This window comes from Podarcis melisellensis (assembly GCF_964234715.1).
Source record: "Podarcis melisellensis genome assembly, chromosome: 4".
Classification (NCBI taxonomy): Eukaryota; Metazoa; Chordata; class Lepidosauria; order Squamata; family Lacertidae; genus Podarcis; species Podarcis melisellensis.
This window is the reverse complement of record NC_138531.1, coordinates 31,579,486-31,598,902: the sequence shown is the minus strand read 5'-3', so window position 1 is coordinate 31,598,902 and position 19,417 is coordinate 31,579,486. Positions and strand designations below refer to the sequence as shown.

The following is a 19,417-nucleotide window of genomic DNA, read 5'->3' as shown; positions in this document are numbered from 1 at the left end:
ATTGGCTTTCCTTTTTTACAGCTGTGCATAACTTTAAAATGTGAAAACTCTGACAGGCATTATGACTAGCCTTCAATATCATGGATAAGGTCGTTTCTCCAAAGTGTAAGAGCAGCAACGGAGCTTCTAGAAAATGATACGGTTACGAAACAGAGGTTAAAGCAGTGTCTAATTCAGGCATCCCCAAACTTGGCCCTCCAGCTGTTTTGGGACTACAACTCCTATCATCCCTACCTAACAGGACCAGTGGTCAGGGATGATGGGAATTGTAGTCCCAAAACAGCTGGAGGGCTGTGTTTGGGGGTGCCTGGTCTAATTTTTTACATAGACGTAGATCAGGAGAAGGGAACCTGTGGACCTCTACATGTCGTTGGGAGTCCAACTCCCCATTGGCCAACCCTAGCAGGTAGTTCCCAGCCAGCAACATCGGGAAGGGCAACATATCCCTCATCCCGGATATAAATTCCTTGTCAGCTCAGTTTAGGATTTGAAATCAAGGGGCTGTTCAGACGCTACTGAATGCCCACTAGTCAACTAGATGTGCAAAATCAAGCATGTGTGCTCTTTCTTCCAATCCTCACTACATCAACAACTGCAACAGGAGATCTTGAATTTTTGAATACAGATTCTCCCTTTTCCTGTACTATGCTACCTATTTGGAGTTCAAATAAATGAGGGTTCTTCCAGTGGAGTCATGACTTTCTTAGGTATTGTCAAGTAGCACATATGTCTAATGCTTGGTTCTGATCCTGACCCAAAAGTGAGCAGAGGTTTGGGGAGTGGGGAGAGAGTAGTAGTGACTGAATCAGTCCAGAGAATAAATTAGCATTCCAGCCTATTTCCATGTTTACACCACAATGCTACCATTTTTTAATTTTCTTTTAATCTATCAACCTAACATCATTTGTTTTGCATGTGTGTTTCTGCGGAAGAATTTAGTTTCATAGCTCAAAAAAAGTGGGAGGAAGAACTTTGATAGGAAGATTAGTTACAAGGTAACAAAACAATGGTAAACCAATAGTTAGTAAATATTCCAAAGCTTATCCATCACAAACCATTTTGCAGAGGGGAAAGAAACAAAGAAGATGTAAGATAAGCATCATCATCTGCAACAGATTATTTTTCCAAGCAAAAAACAAAGAGCGCAGCATTAGCTTTCTAGCAGAATCTTCACTGCTACACAGTGGGTTAAGAATACAAATGTGTGGCCAACATAATAGATTTCATGATTAACTATCTGTTCAATTAACATAGCCCAATAAAAAAAAATCTAGAACAACTATTATGCATAAAAATGCATACTCTATTTTATCCTCTGAGGCATGTCGCTCCAAGCTTGAGATTTCTTTTTGGCAAGTTCCATCCATGAAGGTTGTTCTGGGGAAGAATGACTGACCTTCTTAAGTGGTTTTATATCTTCTCTTTCAATCAGCACTGAAGACTGAACTGTGTGGAAAACAAAAATATCGCTTACTTAATAGCAGTGTGATGCTCAAGAATAACAAGTAGGATTTTTTTTGCCCTATCAGCTTAATTAACCATTATGGTATGAAGTGCCATTAGGCGAGGCTGAAAAATCTTTTTAAGAATCCTAACCCATGATGAATAACCTACTAATAACACTTTTAAATTTGCTGCGATAAAGGTTATTCTGTAGCACACACCTGAACTAAATTTAAAGTGCCCAATTCATCATATGCATCATTTGTAGGGATCATTTTTATTGTTCATGCTACAGAAAGCGTTCAGTCAGCATGTTTGATGTAGGGCACAGAAGCAAACCTGGAACTTTTTCTGCCCTTGCTGAAGTATATATGTTGGAATCAGAGTCAATCTCCGACAAGGCAGCCTTTGCAAACTTGCACAAAGTGCGGACGGGAGCATGAGGTGAGGACAGGTGGAACAAACTTGACACAACAGCTTTCTGGGATTAAAAATTGGCCACAATTTCATTGAATAATGATGTTAAGTAGGCTTTGGCTTAGGCATTGGGTGTGCACATTGTATCCGCCTCCCGGCTGCAGGCTGAAGCTTGGACAGGATCATGCCTGGGTTATGGGACCACTTCAAGGCACAACTCAACTCCTCAGGCTGCTACTGGAGGTTCTATGGCCTGTCTGCTCTTCCTTTGGCTTCAGGACAGAAACTTCTACTCAGACCCCTTTACCGGGGTACCCAGCAATATCACACCAGGTTAAGTCGAGGTGATGCCCCACCCAAGGATTCCACCCAATGCCTTATCCACTGAAAGTTGTGATGACTGATATGAAGAAGGCACCCAACGCCCCCCCTTTTTTTTGCAGGCAAGTTCCTTCCCAGCCCTGAATAAGGTGACCATTTTGATCCACAGCAAGATCTTCTTAACATGGTGCCTAAAGAACAGCATATAGGGTGGGTTGCTCTTCCACTAACTGAACTGCTGACCCCTTGCCACAGTTGGCTTTCATCCTCCAGAGACAGATCAGAGTGAAGACTTGTTCACTCCGGTCTGCTGCCCAGGTCCCGCCCTCCACTGACACTCTCATTGGCCACATAGATTCACGTTTTGGTGGGCAATCCCACCAACCTCCCGTGGCCAGCTGAGGAAGAGCCCAATGTCCGGCCACAAGGGTGAAAAGACTCTTTCCGGCCCGGGGTGCTGGGCAGGGCCACAACCGCTGCCCCCCCAAATTTGCGTAAGCAGATATACACCTGCTAGAATGCTCATCACATCTGTATGTCCTGTTTTTAGAAGTGTGGTTGAAAAACGTAAGATGTGGAGAGGGTGCCCTCAGTCCCACTAATAGCATGTGAAATCAGAACTACAGGTTTAAGGTTTTACTACAGTATATAAAGTCCTACACCGCCTAGGAGCTGTTTACTCGAGAGACTGGCTTTTCCCACCTCCTCCTACTTAAACCCCTACATCATCTAGTGAAGACATCTTGAGGGTGCAACACACCTTGGAAGTTTGCTTAATGAATACTTGGGCAGAGTTATTAGCATGGTAGCACCCACAATTTGGAATGCATTCCCCCTGGAAAATAGAGTGGCACCTGTATTCCTTTGAATGCCTCCTTGAGACTTTTTAAAATTCAGCCATGCTTTTTCAGGTAGCATTGTCAGACATGGTTTATGCCGGTTTTACAGATACGTAGATTTGATTCAATCTTGTTGTTGTAACCTTGTATTTCATTTTTAATTTCTTTTGGGGGGGGCACTACCATGGTATTTGTGAAAGATGTACAGTTTATAAATTCTTTAAATAAATAAAACCAGCAGCATGCCTTCAGGAAGAAGTTGCAGAAATGCCCAATCTTGTGAACCCTTAATAAAAACTGGGAACGTTGTTTGTGTGATGGAAAATACTTTACAGCCTGGGTCTATATCAGAATTTTAGCGTCTTGTTTTCATACCAGGGTTATGGTGTGACAGCAAGCTGCCTCCTGGCAAAGATTCCTGCATATCTGACTTAGTTTCTTTTCTCTGTTCTTCAGAAGAAGCTGCGGGTGGGAAAGACAAGGATGTGTTTCGCGTGAAATCTGTCTGTTGCCTCAGAACTTCCTAAATAAAAAAAAGGGGGGTGAGAGACAGAATACCACACACCATAGGATAATGTTGTTCTAAATAATTCAGTGGGAAAGAGAACCACAGTAGGGATTTGACAGAACACAAGAAATTCAGCAGCAGACATGGCTCCCTGCTCAACAATAGAATAATGTGGTCTTATGTCACACACACTTGCCCTATTTATGCCATCTGAGCTGTAAACACTCCATAAACATTTCATAGTCTGCAGACTGGAAAACTGTTTGGGGATTTTGAATTATGCAATTAGAAGCACTTGGAGATGAGCTGTTGCAGCCACAGCAAATTATTCAAGGCCTCTTTTGATAATGAGGGCAAGCGCAAGCCAAAACTGGCAGCAAACAGCTTCCCATGGACAATAGGGAGCTATGGCTATGCAGCAGTGGCCCCTGCGCTTTTAAAATATGACACACCAGTGGATTTATCTTTTGCTCCAATGCTGTTTTAAGCCAAAAGCAGCCTCAGGGTGGTATAGGTCAGAATGTAAGGAAACTGAAGAAAAGAGAAGGGGATTGCTTAACCCTTTCAGCCATTTTCTAGTCAAGCCTCTGTCTTCCTCAATGGCTCCAGGGTTTCCAATGCTTGGTTCTCCAGATCTACAGTTCCCATCAACCCTGACCACTGGTCCTGCTAGCTAGGGATGATGGGAGTTGTAGTCCAAAAACAGCTGGAGACCCAAGTTTGGGGAACCCTGCTCTAAGCTAGTTTTATTCATAGGATGGTACTACTGTATGCTGATAATACATACTTATTTCTCTGTCAGAGACACACAGTCAGGGTGGTTCGAAAGGTATGATCACAATGTGGAAGTTTAACAATTGCTTTTTGACTCAGCTTCCTGTAAGACCAAATCTACATTGGACAATCTACAGGAAATTTTGCAAACCAAAAATGGAAGTTTTTCTGCACACTATCCTTTGGAAATGTCCTACACAATGGAACGTAACTGACTTTCTTCCTTTCAAGTATTACTCATCTGAACAAAGTTTACTTTGGCCTGGGATCTGACCCAAAACCAACATTTAGCACAAAGAAATAAAACCATAGAATTCACAACACTAGTGGGTTTCCCCCCCTTCCGCAATCTAAAAATGCTGCTTAATTCAGGATCACAACACAAAAACATTAGTTTTATCAAGAAAGCTAAATGTAAGGAATATTACATAGGGTGAATAGGGTGAATGTCTATGTTAAAAATTAGCACTACCAACTCATGCTTTGTGTAGGCAGAAATTGCCAAAGCTCATTTATTTGTCCCATGATCAAAACAGAATCCAGCGAATATAATTGGCATTTGCAGTCATTTCAGTCTGCAAAAAACTGCAATTGGTTATGTTCCACCACCATCCATTTGCATAGTATTTCTTTGCACTGAAATGACTGAGCTGGGATAACATAATGATTTATGCAATTAACTATGTTAGTTATATAATTTTACCACAGAAGACAGTGAGACAAGTAATGTCCACAGAAGAAAAACTACAGCAGAATCACTGCTGCAGTTCTAGATTTTGATTCCCATGTTGACATTGACATCAGAGATGCTTTTTGTGTCTTAGTTCGTTTTTTCCATATACTGGTTTATCTCGATTCCAGAAATAATTGATTTTGAGTACTGGAGGCCAAATTTCTCATTCTGATTCAAGTCCTCACCAAGGTTTATAGGTTACTGGAAAAATGTAACGTGTTTTTTAGGGTGACATAATATTTATCTCTACATGAGTCTTTAATCCTGTAAATATACTTTCAGTGTAAATCATCAAACATGGATGCCATACATGACTTCCCTTCTCCCTACTGACAGATTAAAACCCATAGATGTTTTTAGAAGGAAAAGCACACACTCCTGCAACTAAGTATTCCATCAGCTGAGCTTTCAAGACACGTTCAGAACTGAAATGGAGAACGGTGTTCTGGTTTACCACAGTTGCAAATTGAACAAAGGGAGATGAACTGGTCAGAATGAATGCCTCATTTGAAAACTGCTGCCTTCTGCTGTTGGTATTGCAACATTTATATTCTGTAGTAATGCACTGCAGATTAAAAAGATATCTTTAGGGCAGTTGCATACAGACATTTGATGCAGTCATTACAGTAACTTCTCCCATGATGCTGAGCTCTTCCTGGTTGTTTTAATTGTATAAAGAAATGGAAGGCTAAAGGAAACGCTGCAACGCTCCTTAAAAAAAAAGCTCCCATCGGAGATAAGAGCTCCACTGTTGAAGAGGGAAGCCCACCTTTGCAAAAGGAAGAATAGGGTTGATTACAAAAAGGGCTCAAATGTCATTGGGATTTTTGCTATAGAAGAAAAAAAAGGTGCATCAGGTGAGCACTTGCCCTTTACAGAATTAAAACTCCACCACACGCATATCTCACTTAAAAATACAAAAAAAGTGTGTGGGTGTGGGAAAAGGAGAACAAAGTCTAAGGGTGCTTGAGGAATTCATTCTTTGTGAATTCCAACACGAACAGCCCCGTGTAGCTCAGAACTTAAGTTATCTACCCGCTTTTACGCTTGCTGAACATTTGCATGCAATAGCAGAGTTGGTGAATACCTGCCAACCTTAATTGATTACAAGATACCTTGCAGAAGCAGGTTAAAGCAAAGAGCCCCAATTCAATGTCACATGCAGGTCACAAGCAGGGATGACCTGTATTACCTCCATTCGCTCCTTCTCTTGTATTTGTTTTTCTGCGTCTGCCTTATCCGCAGCCACCAGTTTCTCTTCTTTGCTAAGCTCTTGCTCCATGACCCTCTGCTTTTGTTTTGCTATGGTAATCCAGGCTGGCACTGTCTGGCTTTCAGTTCCTCTTGCAGTGTCTGCTGCAGCAATCACAGGAGAAGGCACACTTTTCTCTGCTGAGATAATTTGGGAAGAAAGGTATTGGAGAGGGAAACTCAGTCTGTTGTTACTGGAGAAGGAAAGTCGGTCTTAGTGTTAAAGAAAGCAAAGCTTTCCTTGTGAACCGAAGAGATGGTCAGCCATTAGGGAGAAACCTCTACAAATACACACCCCAGAAAACTGCTCTAAAACTGTAATATTGTCAGCTTCGGATTTCTGAACTTGACCTTTGTCCTGCTTCTCTCCTGCAGACTCTGATAGGGGAATGGATATGGCGTGACTATAGTTGCCTGGGTTACATGAAGCCCATGTTATATACAGTCAGAAGGAGTGAAGCTAGTGCAGAACTGTTATCTTGCACATTACCCCAAATCACTTTAGGGAGGTTCAGTGACATGCTGGTAGTGAACAACAAGCACTCTTTTGGACAATCTTAATGACTGAATGGGGATTATAAAGCCTCAGGCAGTCCTTAAGGTATCCAAGACCCAAGCTGTCTGGGGCTTTTTAGATCAACACAAGAGCCATGGATGCTTCCTCCCGTGCTTGTCCTGCATGCAGGAAGATGCCCGCAATACATCCACAATAAGTTTCCCAGTCTCACTCTGCCATGCTTCCTGCAACTCAACTCAGATAGGAAGAAGCTGATGAACCTTCAATAATGCTTACAACAGCCACCTCTTCTTTACACGGTATTTGCTTCATTTGTTTATGCCAGGCTTCCTCAAACTCAACCCTCCAGATGTATTGAGGTTACGATTCCCATCATCCCTGACCACTGGACCTGCTAGCTAGGGATCATGGGAGTTGTAGGCCAAAAACATTTGGAGGGCTGAGTTTGAGGCAGAGTTTATGCCCACCAACTGCTCTTCTGCGACTTCTGAAGTTACCTTTATTGTAGATGTGCATACACCTGCTATTACTTATTAGTAACAAAGTGGTTAGATATGCTGGGTGCTGTACAATCAGAGCAGCTTCTCCCCCCCCCCTTTTTTTGGAACTGAGTTCTGGCCCCTCTCAGGTGGGCACCATTGCCATTATAAGAGAACAAGGGAGGTGTTCACAGTGAGTTTCGGCACCTCTTTTTCTAGAAAAATAGCACTGTGTACAATAATTAAAAATAGAGTGCAGTCCAAACTTAAAAACCAATAAACTATGCATATAAAGACAAAGCAAAACAAAATGCAGTCCTTGCATGCAGGCTTACAATTGCCCTGGCTCCACATTTATGGAATGACCCCAGCTCTGAGGTACATCAGTCTCCAACATAAACTGTCTTTTCTAAGGTAGGTGAAGATGGACCTCTCTGTGCAGGTCACTGGGGAAGGGGAAGGCAAACTCTAATGATTTTATCTGTTGGCTGTATTTTTATTTCTCCGCTGCTGGCACAATGATTAAAGATTTGTTTTGACTTGAGTTTATATATCGTGGTTTTAAAATGTTTGTTGGGCCCTCTCTGTGGAACTCTAGGTGCAGGGCAGATTATATAATATGTGAAATATGCAAAGATGAGGCACTTTAGAGAAGAATGGGAAGGAAAGTTAAAAAAGGAAGAAGGGGTAAACTGATGCGATCTAAACAGGGGCTAGGATGTACAAATAGAGCCAGAGAGTTCACAGTGCAACCCTGTACATGTCTACTCAGAAGTCAGTCCCACTGAGTTTAACTGTCCTTTCTCCTAGGTAGGTTTGTCAAGCATTGCAGCCTCAAATATCAAGGAGGTGGTACTCAGGTGACCAAGAGCAGAAAGGGAAAAACAGAGGCAAATGGGGTTGGAGAGGAGTGGGGAAAGGGAGGGGAGGGGAGAGGTTGAGAAAGGGGCTAATCTTAGGCTAGAATTGGCACCTGTAGTCAGAAGGATCCAGGGAGGAACATACCGAGAAAGAAAAGAGAACAAATATTAAGGACCAAAAACACTGTGACATTTGAAAGTGAGTATAAGAAGCTCAAAGTGAAGGTTGGGAAGAGAGGGAAAGTCAGTTAGGAGAAAGGAGTATTTATCATTGGAATGACAAACAGAAAACAGCAAATGAGCAGCAGCATTTGGGATGAAGAGCTTGTCCACACCTGTGTTTGGCCTGCTGCGTTCCCCAGGGGAAACCCGATATTTAGCGCTCAGCAGGATCATACAGCAATGGAGTTTTTGGCCAATTGCAGTTTCTTGTGGTTTAGCGTTAAAGAGCAGGTTTTCCTGGGGAAAGAAGCGCAACGAAGGCAAAACTGCTTGGATCCATGCCTTGAAAGTACAGGGCAAGTGGGAAATTGCTCAAACCTGTGTGCCTTCTAGGCATGGGACAAGCACAAGTGTGGATGAGCCTAAAATTGAAGGAATTCAAGCCAGAAACAAGACCACCAACAGGAAGAATGTTAGAATGTCCAATGCAAAACAACAACAACCAGAAGAATGAAATAAACTTTTGTATGGAATGTAGGTAGCTCCTGGTTTAAACACATAGGCATACCATATTGCCATCTCAGGTATTTGAACCTAATATTGTTCGGCCTTCTGAGAAGCCTGAGAGCCACACATACCACAGACAGGAATGGCTGCACTCATGTTATCTATTTGTAGGCCTGATGCTAGATCACCTTGAATGGCTGAAAAATAAGAACCATTCAAGTGAGCATTTATGACTCACTCTGGCAACACAAAACACTGAGGATGTCATAAATCAGGGTGGGACCCAGAGTCCTGAAGCCAACTCTTTATGCTTTTGTCCATTACTGCTACAAAGAGAAGCAGTAAACTGAATAAATGGTCTGCTTTGTTCTGGGATTACTAACAAAAGATCTACACACAATAAATCAGAATTCACCTTCCATTAGGTAGGCTAGAACAGCTCATCCCAAGCAGAAGATTTTGGGATATCATTAGCAAGCAGCAATGCATTGATCTAGCTTGGTATTATTATTTTTTATCATGTGGGGATTTTCTGCTTTACATCATTGGTACATTTCCTCCCCAAGAGAGAAACTGACAGAAAGAAACACATTTGAAGAGGCTGCTATCATTCTTATTATATATTTCTTCAGCTAGTATTCATTAGATTCCTTTTTAAATATTATACCTGGATTTTGAAAAATATTCTGTTCTACACGTCTATGAATCTTCAGTTTTAAAACAAGCTGTGTGGCAGTATTCCAAGGACATTTTTAAAAAAAGAAAGGGGGGAACTACCCAATTATTGGAATGGATGCAAATGCTTTGAGAGGGAGAAGCTGTAAAAATGATGCCATTGTTTACATCATCTGCATTTCACTTATACAGATGAGCTACTAAATGTCATGTTGCTAAATAAATTTGGATAGGGTTATTTTCAGTCACGGTTTCCCCCTCTTCCTGAGTGGTAGAAAGTTCAGAGAAGACTGTGCAAGAACAATTTTCCTTAGACGAATGAAGTCTCACTGCGATCCAAGCAGAGGACAAGGCAAATCTAATGTTAAAAATTAGGAAGAAAGGAGTGAAAAATAAAGAGACTAGTATCAGAATGGTGTTTATGTATTCTCCCATGCAGGAACTCACTAGAATGTGATGTTATTGTCAGCCTGTATTGACTGCCGATAGTAGCCCAACCTAGCCTACCTACTAGCTTTGTGCTGAGTAATCCAATCCAATGGCGTTGCTCATAATGCCATTAGCTACCCGGATGTGACCATCAACAGCCAGTCACATTGTGTTCTTGGCTCTGTGTCTGGTCAGCTGTGACAGAGCTACTCTGCAAACCTTCATTCCAGACCATCATTTTGCTGCAGGGTGGCCAATATTCCAAATCTTCTGAAACAAAAGTCAAAGGTCTGGGAAAAATTCCTGGTTCCTTAAACAGTCCAAAACACACAAGATGGTTAAGAAGCTGCGCACAAAGATTGTGTGGGTGGGGAAAGGTGGAACTTGAACTGGTCCTTCTCCTGGATCGGGTCCCTATTTAATCGCCAGGTGCCCCTTCATGGAAGCCTCCACTGGATCAAAGAGCTTCTATGAATGGTTACAATTGGGGGGGACACACCAATGTTTTGGTTTGAAAGACAGTTAAATTGATCTTTTGATCTACTCCTTGACGATACTTGATGGGTGCTTATTTTTATCTTTTTTATTACCAATATTGTGTATTTAAAATGCTGTTTTCCCTCTCTGATAATTTGGGTGGGGTTATTGGGTTGTTCTTGTTTTTATTTTGATGATGCATTTTTTGTTTTTATATTGTGATTTTATCCCTGAGACCTGTGGGTATAGGGCGGTATATAAATTTTAAGAATAATAACAAAAATAAGGTGCAGTCGCCACTCCAATTTGCACCTGGTTGACGTTTGCTCCTGACCCATTCCCCAGAACTTCTCATTCAAGTGGCACCACTGTCAAGCCAGGCTCTACTGGGGCTGTCTCAGGCAATGTAGGTACCATTCTCTCCACCAACACAACAGGGAGAAATGTATCTTCTCCAAAGGTTGCGGAAAGTCTGGTTTGGAAAACGCGCCTATATATCCTGCAGTTTTCATGCATGAAGTTGGATTTGGTTTAAGACAGAGGTGGACACGGAGTGTTGCAGATTAGGCCGGTGTGTGTGTGTGTGTGTGTGTGTGTGTGTGTGAATTAGAAGCAGAAATGAAAGAGAGAGAGAGAGCAATGATAGCAAACAAGTAAACGAATAAATACCTTGGTTCTCAAACTTAATCTGTTCTGGAAATTCCATTCCAAAACCAAAGCGTTCCAAAACCAAGGCACACTTTCCCATAGAAAGGAATGCAAAACGGATTAATCCGTTCTATTGCATGTGAAGTCTATCCATTTCCAGCACTGTCACTCAAGTAAAGAGGCACCGGAGTTAAAGACATATTTATGACCCATTTGCACCACTAAAGCAGCATATATATGCTAAACGTTATAGAATCATAGAATTGGAAGAGTTGGAAGGGACCACAAATCTAATCCAACCCGCTGCAAAGCAGGAATCTTTTGCCCAACGTGGGGCTCGAACCCACAACCTTGAGATTAAGCGCCTCATGATCTACTGACTGAGCATAAATGAGCATCTTGCAACACTATTCATCTTGAGGATCAGTCTTTAGCCTACAGGTAATGCCCAAGCACTACAAAATATACGGTCACAATGCAGCACACACCACAGTTATAAGACCCTGTGGAGTTAATCCTTGAGGTAAAAAATAAAAATAATAATTACTTATTCATTTACAAGACAGCTTACAATTGCAAATCAAAACATATTTCATCAAGAGAAGTTAAAGGAACATTATAAAATCAGCGTATGAACAGTTTTACTCATACAGAGTTTTCACAGTATTAGTTACATATCCCTCCAGACCACTGAAATGTAGGAAATTCTGGTTTGTAGGGCTGTTGCCAGCTGGCACTCGGTACATCTTCAAATGCACAAACAGAGCACCACTGTTGCAGTTAGATGGGCAGATAGATATGGGGCACACCAGGTTTGCAAATGCTTGGAAAGTCAAATGGATTTTCCACCTCATCTATGAGCTCTTACTAGAGTCTCAGTTACGAAGTGTAATGACATCAGTACAAAACTGCCTCCTTATAAAACTGGTCTTGTGACAGTGAGACAGCACCATGATTAATCTCAAACAGGGTTGGCTAACCTGTAGCCATCCCAATTTGCGCTACAAATTCTACCATTCCTGACCACTGGCATGCAGAGAACAAAATTTAAGTTTGGGAAAATGGGAAATAAAGATTCCCCAACATAGAGACTGAATTTGGGATCTCGTTAAATAGACCAATGTTCTGAAAGGCAAGACACATGAACTGTTTTCAGAAAGGCTTTGCAGAAATAAGCTTAAATAAATACATTTACTGTCCATGCTAAGGAATATCTAAAAAAAAGGGTATTGCCAGTGAGTTACCATGGTTGGTATGATAATGTCATGGTGCTGGAGCTGGATTTCTCATCTTCAGAGATTGAGGGTGGGCACACTGAAGCAGGAGGGGAAGGACAAGCAAAGGCAGTCCCATAAGTGCTCTCAGATGAACCTCCTAGGCCAGTTCCGCTGCCCCCTGCCCAACCTGAAGATGTGGCACTGCTTTCCTCTAACTCAGTGGACACCTTGAAAGAAGACTTCAAAAGACCTGAGGCTCCTCCACTCCTCCATCGCAACAGATTACTGAAGACAACTAGGCAATTTAAGGCGAGGAGCATCTCGCAGCCCAGGTGGTGATAACAATTAGGGTTAACCTGATGCTACTGCTTCTACTGGGATGCAGGTGGCGCTATGGTCTAAACCACTGAGCTTCTTGGGCTTGCTAATCAGAAGGTTGGTGGTTCGAATCCCTGCGACGATGTGAGCTCCCATTGCTCTGTTCCAGCTCCTGCCAACCTAGCAGTTCAAAAGCACACCAGCGTGGGTAGATAAATAGGTACCACTGCGGTGGGAAGGTAAATGGAGTTGTCGTGAGCTCTGGTTGCTGTCACAGTGTTCCATTGCACCAGAAGCAGTTTAGTCATGCTGGCCACATGACCTGGAAAGCTGTCTGCAGACAAACGCCAGCTCCCTTGGCCTGAAAGCGAGATGAGCACCACAACCCCATAGTCGCTTTTGACTGGACTTAACTGTCCAGGGGTCCTTTACCTTTACTTTTTACTGCCTCTATTGCTATATAGGGGCTCTGTTTCAGCTTGTTCCTTGCTGGGGCAACATTAATCCACGTTAATCCCTGGCTACCCAAGTGTCTCCCTCCTATATGCCTGTTCTCCATCTGTTCTCTCCCATTTGTCCAACTCCACCTTGTAAAGTATGATGCAAATTAATGGAGCTATATAAACAAGAAACCTGCTAGTTAGTCTCAAGGTTATAAAAATAATAATAAACAGAAAAACTGGAGTACTGGCATACCTATATAAGACATCGGCTGCTTCATTTTTCTCACAAGTGAAATCAGTGCTTTTTTTTTTCATAGAGAAAAAGGTGCCGGGATACACCTCCCTCAGAAGACTCACCCCAGAGCCCAACTGTGCCTGCTCAGGGGGCTTGCTCAGCTGAGACACAGCTTTACCAACATGTCAGCCTGAAAAGCCGCAGCAAAGCCCTGCTGCACATCCAGCTCATGAGGAGACCCTCTCCTGAGCCTGTAGAGGATGTCCCCTTTCAGCTCCGGGGGAAGTCTCCTTGTGAGCTGGAGGCGCATTGGGGCTTTGCTGAGGCTGGTCAGGTTGCTCCCCACCAAAGCAGGTAGATAAGAAATTTATGTACCTCCCTTTGTGAAAAGCCCATAGGGCAGTTTACAACACAGAAACATAACAAACAACACAGTGTACATACTTATGCACGTATTAATGATAACAGTATAAAACACAAGCTACTGAGCTTTGCAGACTGCTGATGGAGCTGTAGGAGATTTATCCTTTTCTGGCACGCTGTAAAAAAATGTATGGTTACTTTACGGTTTGTTTTGTTGCTGTAAAAGTGATTTCGCAGTAATTTTTTAAAAAGATATTGCAGTTTAAATATATTCAGGGCAGAGGTGTGAAACTTCTGAGCTGGGGTCCTAATCAGGCCTGGCAAGGCCTCTGAAATCGTCCTGAGACCATTTTGGGCAAACACAATGATCCAGTTCCCCTCCCCTTCTTTAGGCACACAAAAATCTCAAGAAAGAGTATTCTTACCAGGCACTTCGGGTGGGCTTGGTTTCATCTCCAAATCTTTGCCTTCATTTTTCAACTCAGGATATTTGGTTACCTTTTCCTGCTTTTCTATGTTTGTGCTACTGCCAGCAATAAAGTAGTGTTGCAAAATAGGTTTCCTTGGCAATGGAGGTTTCGTGCTACCCTGTTCAGTGGCCTTTGATTTAGCTTTGAGGCTTTCAGTTAAAAAGCTAGTGGCATTTACATCACTTGTTTTTTTAGCCTCTGCTTTTTCGCTTTTTAGGGATGTCAAAGGTAGTCCCTCTTTTTCCACATTAAACTCTGCACTGTATCTTTTAGCCTCCTTTGATTCCTGCAAAGAGCTGTTTCTATACTTCAGTGATAAAGATGTGGATCTAAGCTTGACTTGGAAGGGGTTTTTTTCTTCACAACTTGACTCGGCAGTACTTGATTGCTGTGGAAGAGCAGTGGGAAAGTTACTCAGCACTGGTTTTGAAGCCATGACCTGGGGCGGTGGACTAGCTTCCATTCTGTCTGATGATCTCCCAGCGGTTTCTGATTCCAACTCTGATGAGGAGGCCCACTTGCTAGTGCAGCCTTTTCTCTCTTGGCAGGAGTTAACCTCTGTATCCTCTTTTACCTTCTCGTTTCTTGAAGAGTTTTTAATTTTAGCCTGCAAGATCTGCATGGCTGGTAGATTTTCATATGCTAAAGTGTCCTTCATGTTCAAGCTGCTGGTCCTTGACCTTCCCCAAGCTGACGAGACAGAGAATTTTCTTGCAGTGCTTTGATCACTGGATTCTTTCCCTCCTAAAATCAACATAGCAGGTATTGCTGGGTGACTGTTTTCTTTATCGGATACAGATAGCACCTGAATTGGTTTTACTTTTTCTAGGTTCAAAGGGGGAGGTGGGTCTGTTTGTGGTGATGGGACCGTGCAAGAAGTTTGGGAAATACTATTGCTCTCAGAATATGGTAAATCTGTGACGTGGGGTGAATTTTTTGATAAAAGACTGATGGTGCTAGGCAGTGAAGGAGATGTATTTATAGTTCCCTTGTTAGAAATGTCTTCCAAAAGTGCCTTGGCATCTTTGAATGTATTTTTTTCTCTTCCTCCTAGCGTTGGGATCACATCGTCTTTGGTTGAGACATTCTTATCAGACAGCATGCCATATTTAGATTGCACACCATAAGTCTGTTTATTTTCCTGATTTAAAATATTATGTGATGTGCTATTTAATAAACTGCAAGAGGAAATCTTTAGTGTTTCAGAGTGCTCTCTTTCCCTTTGTGATTCTTGGTTTGCAATAAGATTTAGGGCAGCTGTATCTTCTTTCTTCTGAAGAAACAATGACAATACGGTGTGTGAGATTTCTTGTGTATTTTGGCAGCCCTCTGGTTTATTTTCACAGAGAAGCATATGTGATTCAGAAGTGGTGTGCAGAGTGCGAATTTTTTCATTTTGGTGACTCAAATTATGCTGATGATCTTTTGACATTTCAAGTTGCTGGGAGTACACTGAATTTGCTAAATCTGCGCTCTCTGTTGGCTTCTTATGGTTGGAACTATCACCTTCACAGGTTAGTTCAGCTAGCATCTCATTCCTTTCATTTTTGTCTTCTTCAGGTGTGCAGCTCAAGTCATTCTGAAATTCTGACAGGTTCCTCTACAAGTGAGAAATGGAAGATTTTTATCATATGTTCAGCATATAACAACTTTATTTTATTTACCTGCTGTCAAGATGGCAGAATCATTAATGTTCCCCCAAGTGCACCCCCAAAAAGAGGACAACTCCCTGCAGTGTTTTTAAGTGTACTATACATCAATTTATTTTATTATATACATTAAAAATCATTATGCGATAGGAGGAAAAGGGAATATAGTGAGCTATAAATACTCTAACAACTAAATACATGGGGCAAAAAAAAGTAATGAAAACATGTATACATGAACAAGTTTTATCATTTCATAGTTCTTAATAATGATTTTCCTTTTCCTCAAATGGTTTTGCTTTGTGTTGCCATTTAATAAGAAAAAAACATCAATGAAACTGCAATTTCAGCTGGCTTTTTTATAAGCTGTGACAATCTCTCTCTGTGTCTCTTTTACACTTGATCTTTATTTTCTCTTTCAAAATAGGAAAAAAGCTTCCTGAAAGATCGTAAGATATTTATTTTTATGTGAGATGTTTTTGATAGAAATCTTCACAGGATGATGTTGACAAAATATACAGATTACGCATCTTTCTGTAGTTCTAGTTATCCATCTGTTTAACCACAGCCAACTGTGCTAACTGACAGTTTGGATGTGGATGGTTTAAAAGCAAGACTTTGCATTCCAGAGGTACAATAGCTTTTTGGCCACTGGCTGCTACTATTTTTCTCAAACCAAACTGGCCATGAAAAGCAATCACCAAAAACTCTTAAGGGAAAATGTGGGTGAGAATACACACATACAAAATAACACTTAAAAAGGAGGGCAGATGGATGCATTTCAGTGCAAATGGCAGAAGACTCCCAAGCAAACTAAAATATCTGATATTAAAAGACCTAACAACTATTCTGAAAGCCTAATGGAGCAAAGAGAAACACACTTTTTTTTACAATTTACCTTTACTCCACAGTGGGGGGGGGAGAGAGAGAATTACAGAGGAGGTGGCCTTGCATTGTACCATACTTCCAAGTTGATGGGTATAGGGCTGAGCTGTAAAAGGAACACATTTAGCCACAGAGTCCTACCTGCTGGGGTACATCATGGTGTCTGGCCACTACCTCCTAGAAACTGGACCAATGCTGGCAAGGGGAGGGGCCATGAAGTAAGCTCCTCCCACACACAATTCTGAAACTTCTAATCGTGACCCAAGTAGGATCAGAAGAATTTGCACTGCAGCGGCTTCCATGCTAGAAATTATAGTGAAAGAAAAGGACCCCAAAATACTAGTGGACATCTTGACATATAAAGAGATATCAGAGATGTCACAGTAGAAAATAATGGGGGGGGGGGGGGGAATTAAACTACAGTGGTACCTCGGGTTACATACGCTTCAGGTTACACACGCTACAGGTTACACATTCCGCTAACCCAGAAATAGTGCTTCAGGTTAAGAACTTTGCTTCAGGATAAGAACAGAATTCGGGCTCCGGCGGCAAGGCAGCAGCAGGAGGCCCCATTAGCTAAAGTGGTCTTCAGGTTAAGAATGAATTAAGTACTTAACCCGAATGAATTAAGTACTTAACCCGAGGTACCACTGTATTTTCAGTTTGTTATGTCTAGCCCTATTCAGGAGCTCCTCCTCATATGATTTACACCTGTGTGCGGGTAACAGCAGGGCCAGAAGCATGTTTGTAGCAGGAAACCTGCTCTATTTATGTAGGGCTCTTGCCCTTCAATGTAGAACCTTGGTTACATCATGTGGTGTAAGTGGCTTCACACATTCACTACATTCTTGAAGTACCGTACCTGCTGCCAAGGCAGGAAATGTGTGTGTTCCACATTTAGAATGCATGCCAGCATTCACTCTTGTTTAAAAAGTAACTCAGTAGGCGTAATTTCCAGCTACAATAAATAATTCTGAACTCACGAAGAGTCGATAAGAGGAAAGGCAACTTTTAAAAGTGGGTCCCTTTAATTATTCTCTCCACTTCCTTTGTTATTGTTGCTAAAACTGGTTCTACTATCCTGTTGTCCCTTGTTCTCTGAGGAATTAAATATGCACACATGCAGTTCTCACCAAGCACAACTGATAAGGAAGCATAGCAATGGGGACAAAGAACATGTTTTTAAATGTATCTCTTTTTTTGGTTTATTACCGAAGCAGGTCGTCTTGTTCTACTGGATCTTTGATTCCGTGGTTTCACTAAAAGCTTGTGCTTAGCAGCTGAATTATCCAAGCAAGAAGAAAACTCGGCTGGAGTATCGAAATCAGCAGGAGGAGAGAGATTGCAGTCAGATGTCTGCAGAGATATAATTTTAGCACTTGGCTGCCTGGGGAATAGCTGGCTTTCCACAGAAGAGGATCTCAAAGGACTTGGTGTGACCTAAAGGAGAAGCCCAAAATGACAGAGGAGAGGGAGGGGAAGAGTCAGATTTTATTTTTTAAAAAGAGCACAATTTAAACATACAATAAAACTTGAAAGTTTCTAAGGAATTTTTAAATACACATTTAATCAGTGTTGGAATCACTCTCTAACATACTGTAGCACATAGGAAAATGATGTAAACAGCAATTAATACATAAGGCTGCCAACACTGCTGGGACCATAATGCAGTGTACAGATTTAATAGAGGCAATATAAATACTACCGTCATTTCATTTCAGTCAACAACAAAAATGAAGAGCACTTATACTGAGACTCCAGCTTCTGCTCCAAGTTCCATCCCCAGTGCTTCTGAATTGCTGCCTATTGAATTAATATCCTGCCTTTCTTCCATGGAAGCACACATAGGGCTCCCACAGAGTCTTACAACTCAGCACCTTTAAGCTGTCAAACATTTCTGTCTTTTACATTTTTTATTCCCTTTGGAACCCTTAGAAACATCTCAAGGTTGTCTTATTGTGCATAATCATGCCCAGACGAAGAGAGATGCTTGTTCTATTATATATAAACACATTTCATACACATACAACATGCTCTGCAAGAGATTCTAAAGCACTGAGGTACTGTGAAAATTAGGGAGAAGGAAGCAGTCAAGACAAGCCATCAGGCCTCAAAAGCAGGAGGAACTAATGCATTTCTGGGCCACTTTCCAATCAGCACCTACTTATCATTTCAACTGCTCTAGCCTTATATTCTGCCGGTGGGTTGAGTCATATAAGCATATGCAACACTCTGTATTTCATATCATGGCAAATTCTCACTGATTATTGGGTAAACAACCCCTACTGAAAATAGCTACATTGGAGGTGTTACAGAAACTTGGTCTGCAGAGTGATGCACGTTCTACATGCAATTCACTTGCATGGGTGAAAATATCCACAGTTATATCTCTGTGAAGCTCATTCTCTTTTGCAATGCTCCTATCTGGAAACTAGCATCCTGGACCAATGCTCTTCAGGATGAATATGGAGCAGCGAGGGAGAATGCTACCAAGTGTTATCCTCAGAAGCCACTTTAAAATAACTTAATTTCTAAACGACCTTTTCTTGATGTGTTTTAATTTCCTTTTTTCCTTGTCTCCAGGGGGAAAAAAACCATCTCTCACTCTTTTGCACTCTCCCTTCCAGCTCTCGTGTGCCTTGATGTCTCTGGCTCTTCCTCAGCTCAGTGAGTAAATGGAACTCTTCAAGGGACTGCTAAAATGCTCTTCAATCTGCTGGCTATGTGTGTTGCTGATTGAAGGGCACCTATCAACTCCTACTCAAAGATCGCAGGTTTGTGGGTAGGAACATTGGCTCCA

General features: G+C 41.8%; 1 protein-coding gene across 5 annotated transcripts in view; it reads right to left on the bottom strand.

Annotated features, from left to right (window-relative positions):
* Nucleotides 1-411: 411 nt before the first annotated feature.
* Nucleotides 412-19,417, bottom strand: part of CRACDL (CRACD like) — a 52,206-nt gene continuing 33,200 nt past the window's right edge. For 4 of the 5 annotated variants that reach the window (XM_081907771.1, XM_081907768.1, XM_081907767.1 and 1 more), the window contains exons 7-11: nucleotides 17,830-18,057; nucleotides 14,042-15,686; nucleotides 6,228-6,427; nucleotides 3,396-3,543; nucleotides 412-1,446 (exon numbers count right to left, since the gene is read on the bottom strand). In XM_081907771.1, coding sequence (XP_081763897.1) covers nucleotides 1,304-1,446; nucleotides 3,396-3,543; nucleotides 6,228-6,427; nucleotides 14,042-15,686; nucleotides 17,830-18,057 — 2,364 coding nt within the window. In that variant the 3' untranslated portion in view covers nucleotides 412-1,303. The remainder of the gene's footprint in view (nucleotides 1,447-3,395; nucleotides 3,544-6,227; nucleotides 6,428-14,041; nucleotides 15,687-17,829; nucleotides 18,058-19,417) is intronic. The other variant, XM_081907770.1, reaches the window with a different exon arrangement.